This window comes from Carcharodon carcharias, chromosome 16 (assembly GCF_017639515.1).
Source record: "Carcharodon carcharias isolate sCarCar2 chromosome 16, sCarCar2.pri, whole genome shotgun sequence".
Lineage (NCBI taxonomy): Eukaryota > Metazoa > Chordata > Chondrichthyes > Lamniformes > Lamnidae > Carcharodon > Carcharodon carcharias.
In genome coordinates this window covers 75826881-75843121 of record NC_054482.1, presented here as the reverse complement: position 1 = coordinate 75843121, position 16241 = coordinate 75826881, and the positions used below count along the sequence as shown (strand labels likewise).

At 41.8% G+C, this 16241-nt stretch overlaps 1 protein-coding gene across 1 annotated transcript in view; it reads right to left on the bottom strand.

Moving 5' to 3' along the window:
- Nucleotides 1–16241, bottom strand: part of ipo13b (importin 13b) — a 231266-nt gene that overhangs the window by 92155 nt on the left and 122870 nt on the right. Inside the window, exons 15-17 of the mRNA XM_041208611.1 lie at nucleotides 10261–10313; nucleotides 7008–7074; nucleotides 2309–2367 (exon numbers count right to left, since the gene is read on the bottom strand). Of these exons, the coding sequence (XP_041064545.1) occupies nucleotides 2309–2367; nucleotides 7008–7074; nucleotides 10261–10313 (179 nt within the window). The remainder of the gene's footprint in view (nucleotides 1–2308; nucleotides 2368–7007; nucleotides 7075–10260; nucleotides 10314–16241) is intronic.

The following is a 16241-nucleotide window of genomic DNA, read 5'->3' as shown; positions in this document are numbered from 1 at the left end:
GGGGGGGAGGACCCGAGCGCGAGGGGGGCGAGGACCCGAGCGCGAGGGGGGGGAGGACCCGAGCGCGAGGGGGGGGAGGACCCGAGCGCGAGGGGGGGGAGGACCCGAGCGCGAGGGGGTGGTGGACCCGAGCGCGAGGGGGTGGTGGACCCGAGCGCGAGGGGGTGGAGGACCCGAGCGCGAGGGGGGGGAGGACCCGAGCGCGAGGGGGGGGAGGACCCGAGCGCGAGGGGGGGAGGACCCGAGCGCGAGGGGGGGAGGACCCGAGCGCGAGGGGGGGCGGACCCGAGCGCGAGGCGGGGCGGACCCGAGCGCGAGGCGGGGCGGACCCGAGCGCGAGGCGGGGCGGACCCGAGCGCGAGGCGGGGCGGACCCGAGCGCGAGGCGGGGCGGACCCGAGCGCGAGGCGGGACGGACGCGAGCGCGAGGGGGGGAGGACGCGAGCGCGAGAGGGGGAGGACGCGAGCGCGAGAGGGGGAGGACGCGAGCGCGAGAGGGGGAGGACGCGAGCGCGAGAGGGGGAGGACGAGAGCGCGAGAGGGGGAGGACGAGAGCGCGAGAGGGGGAGGACGCGAGCGCGAGAGGGGGAGGACGAGAGCGCGAGAGGGGGAGGACGAGAGCGCGAGGGGGGAGGACGCGAGCGCGAGAGGGGGAGGACGCGAGCGCGAGAGGGGGAGGACGCGAGCGCGAGAGGGGGAGGACGAGAGCGCGAGAGGGGGTGGACGAGAGCGCGAGAAGGGGAGGACGAGAGCGCGAGAGGGGGAGGACGAGAGCGCGAGAGGGGGAGGACGAGAGCGCGAGAGGGGGAGGACGCGTGCGCGAGAGGGGGAGGACGAGAGCGCGAGACGGGGAGGACGCAAGTGGGGGAGGGGGAGGACGCAAGAGGGGGAGGGGGAGCGTTTGATATACAGTTATGCAATTATTAAAACAGGTTACCCATTGAAATAGTTTACATTTAAGTAGTTGCTAACTTAAAAAGTGAAAATTTTGATTTCATAATTTAGTTTTAAAATTGAATAGCAAACAGCAATTTGCCATAAAATAACATTTTAAACATTACAAAATAGTTAAGGAAAATGATCATTTTGAAAGTTGAAAAGGTCATGTTTTAATCACAAATAGTTTTCCTATTGACCTATGATTAACTTGACCTCGTGATTAACTGCAATTCTTATGATCAAGCACACCCGATATGATACAGAAATACATTTCTTTTATTTGTTGATGTTTAAGTTAAGTGTGCATTTTTCACTCACATGGACTACACAAAAGTACACAAAACCACCAACATTCACTTTTAAACGCCCTTTTGAGTGGCTTCCCTAGTGTCGGACTCTACCGTATACTGCAGAAGTGGTTCAATCTCTTAATCTGGGTGAATCCCTGAGCCCGTTAGATAAACCATAGGAAAAAAACAGCCAGGATTTCCACTCCTGATTAATATCTTGCTATCTATTGACATTGGAAGTGTCGATACTGTGCCAGATTTAGCTGTGATTACTCCCCATCGTCAAACTTATTATCCAAGCTCGCAGAATTGCCAGTTGAGCTTGGCTAATTAAAGCCCAGTTACCAAAATGCATTAAGACATAGGAGGTTCCAGAATGAATTAAGAAACAAAAGATGAAAGTCAAAAGGGGGAATAATGCCTTTGAGTATATATGTTCTTGATGTTATTTTGATACTTTTGTTGATATATCATCACATCGATGTTAGTAGTTACATAATATTGCAAACTAATGGTTTACAGTCCTGCTTTACTGATAAAGATAATCAATGTACTGTAGGATGTAATTTGTGAAAAGACAATTCCAATGAAATGGAATATCATGTAATGACTTGGGAGATCCTGAAACTAATTCATTAAATGTAATGAAAACAGAAAATGCTGGAACTCAGCAGGGCTGGTCGCATCTGTGGAGGGAGAAACAAGGTTGACATTTCATGACCTTTTGTCAGAACTGGGAAAAGTTACAAATACAATAGGTTTTTAATAGGCCAAATGGGAAAGGGTGGAAAAAGAACAAAGAAGGCAGGCCTGGAATAAATCGGAAAAAGAGAAACATTATGGTATTGGGATAAGTAAATAAACAAAAGACATGACCAGGGGAGGTGTGAATGGCGGAATAATGAACAGCTGTCATCAAAAGCAAAAGCAAGATTAAAACTGACAGATGCAAAATAAAATAAACAAAACGGGGGGGCAGAGATTATGGCCTGAAATTGTTGAACAATGTTGTTCTCTCACATATAGCTAAGCACATTCTTAATTAAGTAAAAGTCTGAGCACAACAGGAGGAATACTTACAAAGAATGCACACGTTGCTTTCACTGTTGGGGCTTCTGGAAATTTCAAAGATATGACCCCTAAGCAAAAAAAAATAGATTAATTGTAGGTCACAGTCACCATCTTCTGCACAAGCATACAAGCACACATACAAAAATGCCAAGAATGGAACAAATAGCCAATGAAAGCTCTCCCTTCTACACAAAGGCATGCATTAATGCACTGCTTCACTTTATTACATACAGTAATTTTACATTTCAGACTAGTTGTGAGTACTGTGAGCCCAGGTGTGGCAGCTAGAGAGCAACGAATAAAGTTTTCTTTATGCTGCATTATTAATCCTATGCTTATCTGCAACTCCGAGAATAACATGCACGATATATAGTTGCTCTAACCCCTGCTCTCGTAAGTTTGTTCCAGAGTGAGATTCAGACAGCTCTCTTTTCCAGTTGTAAGCTCATAGCCAGTGTAGCTGTTAACAAGTAAATGAATGACTGTTCTGTGGCAAGTGACAGTAATAGAGGACCTTCCTTTCTTAAATATGAAAATGCTGGTAATATTCAGCAGGCCAGGCAGCATTTGTGGAAGGATCATCAACCTGAAACGTTAATTCTATTTCTCTTCACAGGTGCGGCCTGACCTGCTGAACATTTCATGCATTTTCTGTTTTTATTTCAGATTTCCAGCATCTGCAGTAGTTTGCTTTTATACTCCCCCACCCTTCTTATTCTTGTGCTAGATTAAAAGCTGTATCTCCAAAGATCACCTAAGTAATGGGAACACGAGAAGGCTACATGGCCCCTTGAGCCTGCTATGCCATTCAATAAAGTCATAACTCATCTGATCAGAGTCTCAACTCTAATTTCCTGTCTGTTCCCCATAACCTGGACTCCCCTAGAGTTCAAGAATCTGTCTACCTCACCCTTAAATATGTTCAATGATCCAGCCTCCACAGCTCTCTGGGGTTGAGAATTCAAAAGATTGACAACCTTCTGAAAGAAAAATTCCTCCCCCTCTCAGAATTAAATGGACGACCCTTTATTCTAAGTTATGCCCCAAGGTCAGGCAGCATAGTGACTGTTGGCTTATGGCAGTTGTTCTCTACATTGGAATTCCTAATTTGGCTGGGCTGTTCGGAAGAACCATGTGTGGACGTTAGCCATTTTTACATAGGGAGAGAGGAAATACATGCATCCTTTGTTGCTCTTACAAATTACCCAGCACTTGATAACCAGGTAACATTGCTGCAGTTCTAAGAAACTTTGATCAATGTGCCTTTTCAGTTCGAGAATGATGCATAGCAAGGAGAAAATAACAGGAATAATATCAAGGCTATAGGATCCTTGGTTTTATAAATAGAGGCTTGGAGCACAAAAAAAAAGTTATGCTAGATCCTAATAAATCACTAGTTAGGCCTCAGCTAGTCAGATTACTGTGCCCAATTCAGACACCATGCTTTAGGAAGTAACATCAAGGCCTTAGAGAGAATGCAAAGGAGACTTGTTAGAATGGTACCAGGGATGAAGGACTTCAGTCACGTGGAGACTCAAGAGAAGTTGGAATTGTTCTCATTAGATGCTGAGCGGTTGTTTCCCCTTGTGGAAGAGTCTAGGACCAGAAGGCATAATCCCAGAGTAAGGGGGCGCCCATTTAAAACAGAGACGAGGAGGAATTTCTTATCTCAGAGGGTAGTCAAAATGTGGAATTCTTTACCGCAGAGGGCTGTAGAGGCTGGGTCGTTAAGTATATTCAAAGCTGAGATGCACAAGTTTTTAATCAGTTAAGGGAATCAAGGGTTATGGGGAAATGGCAGGAAAGTGGAGTTGAGGATCATCAGATCAGCCATGATCTCATTGAATGGTGGAGCAGACTCGATGGGCTAAATGGCCTACTTCGGCTCCTACGTCTAATGGGTCTCCTTAGAGCAGAGAAAGTTAAGAGGAGATTTAAAAGAGGGTTTATATAAGTTATAAAGGGTTTTGATTGGAGAAACCGTTTCCACTGGCTAAAGGGTCAGTAACTACAGCATGCAAATTTAAGATAGCTGCCAAAAGAAGCAATGGGAAGAGGAGGAGAAACTATTTTACACAGTGAGTTGTTATGATCCAAAAGCACTGCCTGAAAAAGGTGGTAGAAGCAGTTTCAATAGTAATTTTCAAAAGAACATATCCTTGAAAAGGAAAATCTGTAGGACTATGAGGAAAAGGAGGGGTGTGGGTCTAAAGTGATAACTCTTTCAAAGAACCAGCACAGGTACAATTGACTGAATAACCTACTTATGTGCTGTATAATTCTATTCATGAATCATTCCTAAAGGAGCTAGTAGTAAACAACACCAACTACTTCTAGCTGGGTGGTTTCAGCGATTTTTTTTCTAAAAATATATTTGATTCAGAAAATTTGCAAAAGTTCATTACAAAACAGTTCAAATTTGATATTACATAAAGTGCAATAGGTTTCAGTGCAGCACAGATGGTGGTAGAATTAAATAGAATTTCAGAAGATTTAACTTTTCAAGCCTTTATTCATATTTCCTCATCAGACAGGATCATTGTGAATCTGCATTATTATACTCTTTAAAGCCTCAATATCCTTCCAGTGTGGTGCCCAAACTAAGGCCTTAAGGTTTTATATCAACTCATCACTATCTTTTGCTTTTTATATTCTACTGATGAAATCTAGAATTCATTTAGCTGCCTTTAATGTCCTGTGAATCTGTAATCCCCAAACACCAATCAATCCAATTCAAAGAATAATTACTGCTATTATTTTTTTAACTGAACTGTCTCACTTCACACTTACTGACACTGAATTCAGTCCATGATTTATTAGCCTTTTTCCCTCACCTTATCAATAGCCATTTGCAGCTTTCTTGGTCTGCTAAATAATGAACTGCTATTTTCATACACTGCAAATGCAGGGGTGAGAGTAGCTGAAGACAGAAAGGTCTGAAAATTAGCAGCTGAAGACAAAAAGGTCTGAATTTTTTTTGACAAGGAATCATGTAATTGTAGGGCATTTTATGGTCCGTAGTAAAATGCAAATGCACCTAGGCCACTTCAGATGGATGGAATTATTGGACTTCAAGTGGGTAAAAATATTAGATTTCCCTTTGTTTACCTTCTATTACCATCAAGACTGTGGACCAATGTATTTGCATAAAATCACTAAGTGTCCTCAGCATTTCAGCATTCAATGCAGTTAGTGCATGTAATATAGGATGAAGTCCATACTAACAACAGAAAGATGACCTTGCTGGACTATGTACTTATGATGCGAAACAGAGGACTGCAACAGTGTTTCACATACTAATGTACACACCAATATAATCTAATTTTAACTCATCACCATCAAGGGTAATTAGGGACAGGCAACAAATACTGGCTTTGCCAGTGATGCCCACATCCCATGAACAAATAAAAAAAAACTTGAAAATTAACAGGACCCAGATGCCAGAAAAAGCAAAATAACACTACAGCAGGATACTAACATTCAGTATATAATTATTGAAGTTTGGGTATTATAGATCAGCATATAGTAATGCATCATATAAATATGAAAATCAGTTTTTAAAGTGCTTTGTAAAAATTTTGTGTACTCATGTAGGTTTCAGCCAAGCTTTCCATATTCCCTGGTGACAAAAGACTCAGTGAAGCCCCTCTCCTCAACACACACAATGTAACTAGCCCGTCTCCCCCCACCACTCACTCAAACAGCCCCTATTCCTAACTCCCCACCCCCAATCACTCACTCATTCAGTAGCCCCTCTTCCCAAACCCCCTCCCCCCACAACTGACTGGACAACCTGGCCTTTCCAACAGCCTATGGCAACACCAAGCAGTCCTGGAGCCCCACAGGCCACCGTGACTGAAAATCAGCACTGATTCACTGTAGCCAGCCAAGATTTGGGCTCTGCTGCTCCCTCCTGCACCCCCCTCCCACCAAATCCTGTGGCTCCACCAAACGGTCAGTAGCAGAACATGTCGCCTCGGTGGATGAATGACAGCAACCGGGTCGAGACTACTGCAAGGCTAAGTGGTGGCAGTTGTGGCTCAGGGTGCAAGCTGCAATGGAGCTCCCCAGTTTGGATTTACGGATTGTGCCCTGTGCAGTCTAGACATCAGGGATCAGCTAAAAGCACGAGATTGAGTTTGAGCCGACCAACAACTATAGAAAGTGGAGGTTGGAAAACCATTTCCAAGGGTGGAATTCCATACTTAAAAAGTCAGAATTTCTCTAAAGGGCGATAATTTCTCATCCTGCAAATGTAAACACACCAACTCTAGGTCTATATCAAACTTTGTGCAGCAAACAGCAAGGGCCCCAGAGCTGAACCCTGTGGGATGCCAGTATCCACTTCCAAGCACACTCAAAAATTGCCCTTAACTATTGCCCTCAATTCCTACTGTTTTCTCTGTAGAGAACATAGAACAGCGAAGTGTAGCAAGGAAAATATTATTAAAAGAGAGTAAGATGTCAAGAATATAGAAATGGAAAGAGTTGTGCCACATTCAGTGAAGACCATTAAAATTATTAAATGGATTGGACATTCCCTCTAAATTTTTCGCTTTTGTTAAAGCACTTCTTGACCTTTTCCAAATTTCTGAAATGCTCCACTGCAATTAACAGGACTTACTAAACTTGAGACACCAACAAACAAAAATCTGAACGTTAAAGATTAGCTAGGAAGTAAAACATGTTAAACAGTTCTGTTACTTACCACATTGAAATAAGGCCTTCACATCACAGTTCTCTGCTAAAAACAAATCTGGTTTCCTTTTGAGAGCCTAGGAATCAAATACAAAACTTTGTTAAAAAGTTCATAAATGTCTAACTCCAGTTTCTTACTGAATCCTTACTACTAAGACCATTCTTCATCTGCTATCTCAGTCTTCATGGTCTGGTGGTGGGTGCCATGCTATAGAAGAGCAGAGAGCTATAAATAACAATATGGGATTCCTCATTGATTCTCTACATAGCATGTTCTCAATCAGTCCATTATAGGGACATATTTCTGCATAGGGAGGGAGAAAAATATTGTTTAAGATGGGGACAATGCACTGTGCAAGAAGACAACTAAAAAAGAAAAATAAACAGAACAGATTTTGAAATAGTTTTGTGTGAAATGTTACATAATGCAAATTAAAAAAAATTGAACCAGGTATTTTAAATACAAATGGAAATACATCACAGATCAACTTCTGAAAAATACTGTGAATGGAACCATCTCCAGCTCATTATAGCACACACAAAGGAATCATGGTCAGAGACAGACAAATGTGCGCAAAAGCAAGAAATAACATTATTCTCAAAATATCAACAACTTGTGTTTATATCACACCTTTAACATTGTTAAAAACCCCAAGATGTTTCAAAGGGGCATTATATCAAGCAAACTATGACACCAAGATGCATGAGGAAATATTGGGGCAGATGACTGAAAGCTTGATCAAGGGGTTAAGTTGTAAGGAGAATTTTTAAAGGAGGGAAGAGAGGTAGAGAAGTTTAGGGAGGGAATTTCAGAACTTAAGGCCTTGGTAGCTGAAGACATAGCCACCAACGGTGGAGTGTTTAAAAAAGGGGGAATTAAGAGGCCAGAATTAAAGGAGTGCAGATATCCTGGAGGCCAGGATTTTCCAGTGGTCGGACAGGCTCGGCAGGCGGGCCCCGGGAGCGGTCGGGCCCCGACATGGATTTCACACTGGCTGACCAATTAAAGGCCAGCCAGGGTGAAACACATGCTGCAGCACTCAGCGCTGCCAGGGTTGGGGTGGGAGGAGCGCAAGTACTGAAGTGCACACATGCGCGTGAGTGCGTGCAGTAAAAGCTCCCTGGAAGCACAGAGCTGCCTCAGGGAGCTGAAGATTTTTAACAATAAAAACAAAAATTTTAAAAATAATGAAAACATGTCCCCTCATATGACTCTGTCACATGAGCAGGGACATGTTAAATGTGAGTGTTAAAAGTTTAAAATTTATTTTTTAAATCACTGGTCAAAAACTCATCCTTTCGCCAAAAATGCTAAGGTCGCTCTGCCTTTTCGCCTGACCACTAACCAAACGGTTTGATGGGCAGCGAAAAATTTGAGTCAATTGGGTTCTTAAGGGCCTTAATAGGCCGCTTAATTGGTGGCTGGCACGGCTCTGACTCCCATGCGCATCTGCCGACCGAAATATTGTGTGATACTGTCGGGATGCTTGCCCAATATCATTGTGCATCATTTTACGCTCGTTCTTTTTTAAAAAAATTAATTCACGGGATGTGGGCTTCACTGGCTGGGCCAACATTTATTGCCTCTCCCTAGTTGCCCTCGAGACCCTTGTAGTTAGGAAGGGAGTTCCAGCAACAGTGAAGGAACGGCGATATATTTCCAAGTCAGGATGGTGAGTGACTTGAAGGGGAACTTCCAGGTGGTTGTGTTCCCATTTATCTGCAGCCCTTGTCCTTCTAGATGTTAGTGGTCATGGGTTTGGAAGATGCTGTCGAAGGAGCCTGCAGTTCATGCAATATTCTGCCCTAAGGTTTGTGGGGCTGGAGGTGGTTACAGAGATAGGGGTTGGGGGTGGGGGAGGCCACGGAAGGATTTGAAACAATGAGAATTTTAAAATTAAGGCATTGTTTAACTGGGAATCAATGTAGGTCTGCAAGTACGGGGTGATGGATGAATGGGACTTGATGCAAGTCAGGACACAGGCAACAGAGTTTTGGATGGCCATAAGATTATGGTTAGTGGGATATGGGAGGATGACCAAAAGAATGTTGGAATAGTCAAGAATAAAGGTAACAAAGGCATAAATCAACATTGAAGCAGGGACAATGTCAGGCAATGTTATGGAAGCGTAAATAGGCAGTCTTAGTGAAAGCATGAATATGTAGTCAGAAACTCTTCTCGGGTCAAATATGGCACTAAGTTTGCAAATCATCTGGATGCCAGGGGGAGGGATGGAGTTTGTGGCCAAAGAATAGATATTGTTGCAGGGACCAAAGGCAATTGCTTCAGTCTCCCAAATACATAATTGGGAGAAATTTCTGTTCCTTCAGTACTGGATGTTGGACAAGCAGTCTGGCAATTTAGAGACAGTGGTGAGGTTGAGAGAGGTGTCATCAGTGTACATGTAAAAACTACCATTGTGTTTTGGTTGATGTCACCAATGGCAGTATATGAGTAAAAAATAGGAAGAGGCCAAGGAAAAATCCTTGGGGTGGAATACTAGAGGTAACAGTGGGAGAGCAGGAGGAGAAGCCATCGCAGGTAATTCTTCAGCTAAGATTAGATAGATAGGAATGGAGCTAGGCGAGTGCACTCCCACCCAGCTGGATGATGGTGAAGAAGCTTTGGCGGAGGGTAGTGTGGTCATCCGTGTCAAAGGCTGAAAACCGAATGAGAAGAACAAGGCAGGATACTTTACCTTTGTCACAGTCACATATGATGTAATTTGTAATTGTACCAGTAATGTTTATGGTTATAAATTATCGACAGATCAGTTGTTATATTTGTAATCTGCATAATCTTTCATATTTTCAAGAATATCTGAAGGATGCATAATTAAATCACAGGTGTGGAGTAAAGTCAGCCCAGCCAGTATCACTATTCATGCAGCTACAAGATTAGTTTAGACTTCGTCCACATAATCCTTTCCAAAAATACCTCATGAATCCTCCAGCTACTTGGCACGTGCTCAAACTCCATCTGGCTACAAAACACTAACAGCCCAAAACATTATGACAACACATCAAACCTTGGCATGAAGTTCACAAAGTGTCTGACTGCTGATATAATACACCTTTCTATTGCCAGTGCCTCCTGCTACACATCCATAAAAGAGCTTCAAGTTCACTGTGAATCAACATGTCTTAAAAACCTTGAATTAACCTACAATGCATTTCCATAAGCTTGTAAAAAAAAAGCTGATTTCAGGTTTAATATAATTAAACAAAAAAGAAAGTGAATGAAATAAGAAACAAAAACACACCTGTGCCAGGAGTTGCATAAATGAATCAACAATATCAGGATGATCCCTGGGTCCTAAAATATAATAAGATGTAACTTAAGAAATAATATACAAACAGCAAATCAATATTTTTATTGTCTCATGAACTCTACGTAACAGTTACAGTGAGGGGGTACAATGAACAGCTTAAAGCAGTTAAATAAAAGAATGTACAGAAATATGAAACTTCAGAACCTAAAAGAAATAAACGGCAAAGAGGATTGAAACCCAGATGTAGAGATAACAGATTAAAAAAAAGTGGTTTTTGTTAAAATCTTGAACCCAAGACAGTACTTAGAGAATTGAAAACTCTCAAAAATCCTTATTAACCAATTTTTAAGATGGTTTTCTCCTTTTGAAAAAGAAAATCTGGCATTTTCAACAGCGAATACTTGACATTATTTAAGATCTCTGACCTGACAATTTACTTTTGAATAGGGTCTGCACTACTGAAAATAGAATGAGCTACAAAAACACATTTTTGTAGATTTGGAAGAGACGACACAATCATGAAAATCTCAAGTGTTATGGTTTATCACTGATCCAGCGTAAATAAAATCTAAGACTCTCACTGAAAATTACTTTTTAAAATGATTCTTCATCTTTGCACTCATCCTTTTTTACTTGAAGTCCAAAATATACAGTTGTCAAAACATAGTGTTCCAGTATACAAAGTCATGTAAGTAGAAATCTTTAGTGAAATTGTAGGATTTATAATAATAATGCTCACCAATGCAGAACTGTGCATTTTAATTCTGTTTAAGCAAGTAGCCGTATCAAGAATAGAACATTGCAAGCACATGAGAATACCTTTTACTTAACTTTATTCCAAGAAGATTCTTCCACCTAAGCATTTAGCAGCAAAATATTGTTTTCTGCATTTGTACCAGAGGGCTCATTTTAGGTCCTATGCAGTAAATTTTTCAGGCAGGTTATTTTATTACAGGTGCCAGGGCGAAAGGTCATGTTAGATGAAGAATTGAAGCCTCACAAGTATGCACTGGCAATAACTCTGGACAGATTTGGCAGATCGTGGACCAAGAAAGCTATAAGATAGAAACACTAGTTTAAGTGAAGAAATACGTCTATAGCAGTTTTTGATGGGGATATGGTAGGCGAAGTGAAGAATTAATGATCTGTGGAATGTGACAGCAGGAAAATAAGGGAATGCGGCAAATGTAGCCTTGGATGAGGAAATATAGTGATATTACCAAGGTTGTTGGGATGCAGTAGGACATGCAAAGCAAACTAAAGATGTAGCAACAAATTAATAGATCAGTAGTAGGGAAAGGGAGCAATGTCACAGATGATTAGCAAAAATGTCATTAGAAATAGCCAGTGTTTGGGAAAATCGAACCCATCTTACTTCAGCTGCCATCAAAAACTCTAGCCTTACCCCTGACTCCATCCCGCTCCATAGCTGTTCAATCATGTTGAACCATTGATTAAACCAGTTGTATAACCTCAGTGTCCTGTTTGATCTACAGATGAGTCTCAAATGTAGTATTCTATCCATCACTAAGACCACATACTCTATGCAATACTGCCTGTCTATGCCTTCATCTTATTCATTATGCCGAGTAGTGATTTGATACGAACAAGTGGCTTGCTCAAATGGCAATTAAGAGTCAGTCAAGTTATTATGTGACAGCAGTCCAAGTTGCAAGGACATTAGTGAACTGGTTCTGACCAGTTCTGACAGCTCCATGGTCATTTTTACAGATACTGGAACACTGAATCCAAATTCTCAAGTTGCTATGAAAGATTTAAACACATGTTCTCTAAGGCACTGGATTACTAGTTCAGTAACCTTAAAATGACAAAGTAGGGCCTCATTTCCACATCTTCAAAATGCTGCTGACATTAGCACAAAATAAATTCACCTCTGCCTCTTACAGGTTGAGGTAGCCTTATAATAAGGCAATTGCTACAATGCATCAGAGAAATCATGTTGACGAGGGGTCAGAAATAAGTGCATTTATTTTACAAAGCAAAACAAAGGCTTCTTCTATGGCCAAATGTACAAAGCCACCATCCAGTGCAGCTATAAGTCAGAAAATCCCAATTGTGATTCTTGGTGTATGTTGAATTAACTGATTTTAGTAAGTACTATAATTGCCCTCAGTACCCCTGGGCTATTCAAGAAGCCTGAACACTCATGGTCCAGACTGAATTTTTGCTCTGATGGAAAGAGTCCCCAGCTTAGCCAAAATGGCACTGGAAACCTGAATCCAGCCCCCATCATTTTCGCTGAAAGATGGGGGGGGCGGTGGGGCGTATTTGAGGGTGTTGTAGTTTGCACATCCGTGGTTCATGAAGGGAATTATATGTGATAAAGTGAAGCTGCATTCAGTCAGATTTAATTTTCGCTAGTGGAATGTCTAAACTACAACTCGTGCACTTTAGATAGCAGAGCTCTTTGGAGAGATCCTGGGACATCTTTGGGAGAGGTGAGTGTCCTTTAGTAGAAGGGAGGTACTCATTGGGGTTGTTAAAATTAGACATGAATATGTGTAAAAAGTGAAAAAACTCATTGGAACTGTCAAGCTCAATGGAGCCATCAAAGGAGTTGTCAAGCTGTGAAGGCATTCAGATTTCCTGCCTTTTAAAAATACTTGAAAAAAATAAAAAATATTGTTTAGAAAAAAATCAGTGCTTGCTATTTCACTCTACTGACATAAGCCTGAGGGCTATCATTATAGGATCAATGCTTCATGACTGATTTCACAATCTATCATTATCACGGTGGGGTGCCTGTCAGCTCACAGTTTGATTGTCAGCTCTAAGTGCTTAAAGTCTTTGAAGTGGGACTGTGAACTCAAATGCTTGTTATAAAGAACTATTGGTTGAAAGAATTTAAATGTAGTGAATAGGTTCTTATCAATGAGGGTATTTTTCAAAAGAAAAAAAGTGAATTCATCAATAGACACAATTATTTTATTTCCTCTTAGCATGAGGCCTGAGGTCTGCCTACGGTGGATACTGAGTGAGTTGGCATGGAGGGTTTAAGGGCAAAGGGTGGTGGGTGGGGTGGCATAGGTTGGCACTAAGTTAGCACAGGGGCTATAAAGGGCCATGGGAGGGGGGGGGGGTGAATGGAGGCATAGGTTGGCATGGAGGGAATGAGGGGACATGGGGTGTGTGGGGGCCATGAGGTAGCATGGATTAGGATGTATGGGGCGTGAAGACCATGTGAGGGAGGTGAGGGCTTGAAGGCTGTATTTTGTTTTGCTGGGTGTTTTTTTTGCAGCAGGGGCAAAGTGCTGGAGCACAGAGGCTGGGTGAAAGACTCTGCTCCTAGCAGCCCGTGTTGCCTCCAAACTGTTTCCGGGGGCCGCGGATATGACTCCTGTTACACCCCACTAGAACGAAAATCAGAACTTTTAGGGTGTTTTTCAGGAATGGGGTTCATGAAACTGGGAATTCTCCCAACAGGTGTGAAAATTCAGGCCTTCATCTTAATTTGTTAAGAATACCCACAATGGGTTTTGTACAGATGGCAATTGATATGTATGAAACCATACCACAGGAGACGGCAGCAGACAAGATTTTGGCGAAATCCAATGTCTCTTTGGTGGTGTAAAGCCTACTCCCAAACATATGGCTGTACGTTGATCCTGGAGATTGTCTGGGGTTAAACTTATTTAAATAATTATGGCATATTCCCAGTGCTGGGGAGCTTGTTTGGAAAAAGTACTGATTCAAGCCTCAAGTACCTGCAGAAGTAGAGAAGGCCCAGCTGCCTCCACGCAACTATTTTTTTTAAATTCAAGGGCTGCCAGTAGCCTCTGCATCCAGTTTTGGTGTGATGGTAATAATGGCATATAAATTGCATGACTCTCTCTTGTTGTTTTTGTGCCATTTGAACAGGACCACCATTACTTGTGTATATTATTCAAAAGTTACTGTCAATTCTGGCATAAAATTTTGGAAGTGATAATTGACTGGCAGGAAGCAAGCTAATAGTTCAGCTGATTTTCTAATAGAAGCTATCCAAAGTCAGGTGACTATAGAGGAAGATCAGCCCCCACATCTCTAGTACCTCGAAGAAAGGCAGAGGGCGGGGAGGAATTGAAGGAAAAAGTGAAATAAAATTTCGTCACAAAATGAAAATCAACCCTCTGAAATTGAAGCTACCTGACAAAATGCAGATGAAAACCTGTTCTTCACTTTCACCACCAGACATTACACCAATTATACCATCACCTCTAAAGAACCAATAAACAAGCAACTTCATCAGTAGAGATTATGGACATTTCAATTGTGATGTATACCCACCCAGATTATCCAAGTACCCAGATTGGCATTTCCAGGTAATAAAGAGCCTCCACTGCTAAGTGGTAAAAGAATATTAATAGGTGCGACTGTTTGGCTCTATAAAGGAAATCTTTCAACTAATGGTTACCTTTAAAGGGTGAGAGCCAACTCCAAATTGTGCTCATTTTCCACGATGAGGATGTTTTTTCCAGCCATGTCCACACATTTCCCTGCATTTAATTGTGAAGGGACTGCCATGCACAATATTCTCAGATTCATTACAGTGCAGAAGTGACACATGTTAAAAACATGGACACAACAGATTGCTGCTAATAATCGTGCAGAAATTAAAAACAGTAATTTGATTTTGGGATTTGATGTCCTGAGATTGAACTGCTGCTTTTTATTTCACTGATAGCCATCTAGCAGCATTTAGAACACGAAAGAGCATCACAAATTACTTAAGTATGATGATGATACAGAAATGGTTAATACTCTAAGATTTGTGAAGCACTTCTGCATGATGACAGGCCTGTGGAGATTCAACCTTTGGCCATTATTCCACCAGATTACTTTGAATAGCGATCTTTTAAATCTATAATTTGTTATCCACTAACTGCATGTGATAACTTAATTTTTTGCTAGCGTTTACAGCATATGAAACTTTTTTGATAACCAGGTCTGTTTTGAGAATGAATTTTATTTCCCTTTGTGATGTAAAAGCCTCCGCATATGCTGCAATGAATTTTCATACTAGTATTCTAATACTTGATTTTTTTTCTTAAATTCATGTTCAGTTGTCATAGAATCCTCCGAATAGCTTAACACTGTTCAGGATTCAAGATGATTTCCAGTGACTGCATACCATTGCCACGACAACAGAATTCCTTAGCAATAGAAAAAAATATAACTTTTTAAGAATACAATTTTAACTAGCAACTCAAGCAGCTACAGGTCCACACCAAAAAAGAACTTGCATTTATATAGCAAGTTTATAAGAAATGTTTCTAAGCACTTCATAAATGGAAACAGACAAGGAAACATGCTGAATCACAAGTAAAGATTAGGGCGAATGATTGCGCTTTTGCAAGATTTTTAAAGAAAGTGAAGGGTGATTGCCATTATAAAGGGAACTTCTGAGTGTAAAGTCAAAGTAGAAGGTTCTGCCTGAAATGGTGCAGGGAGGAGATGAAAGTAGGTGAAAGCAGCTACTCTTTGCGAAGGAAGGACATGGGTATATTCTTCCCATTTAACTAAAGAAAACTATGGCTCATTCAGGACAGGAAACCTGACAACACAGGAGCAGTGGAGGGATTGAGAGAGGTGGTGAACCACTATGGTAAGAGCTCTCTCTATCTCCCATCATTTGCAAAACTCATTCAGTGCATCACAACATCTTGGAAATATTTAATATCAACAGGGTACATCTGGAACACGGCACCTCATCTTCAAATGATACAGTTGAGTGGCAGATAAAAAACAGGAGGGGCCAAGGAAAGGGTATGGGGATGTAACGAGAAGCCATTTCAGGAGATTCTCCAGCTACAACTAATTAGGCAAGAGTGGAACCAGATGAAGGCAGTCTCCCTCAGCTGCACGACAGAGGGCAGGCAAGGGAGGAAGATTGTGTGGTCAATGGTATCAAAGGGTGCAAAATAGACAAGAAGCATGATGAGGGATAGTCACCATGGTCATAGTAATTATCA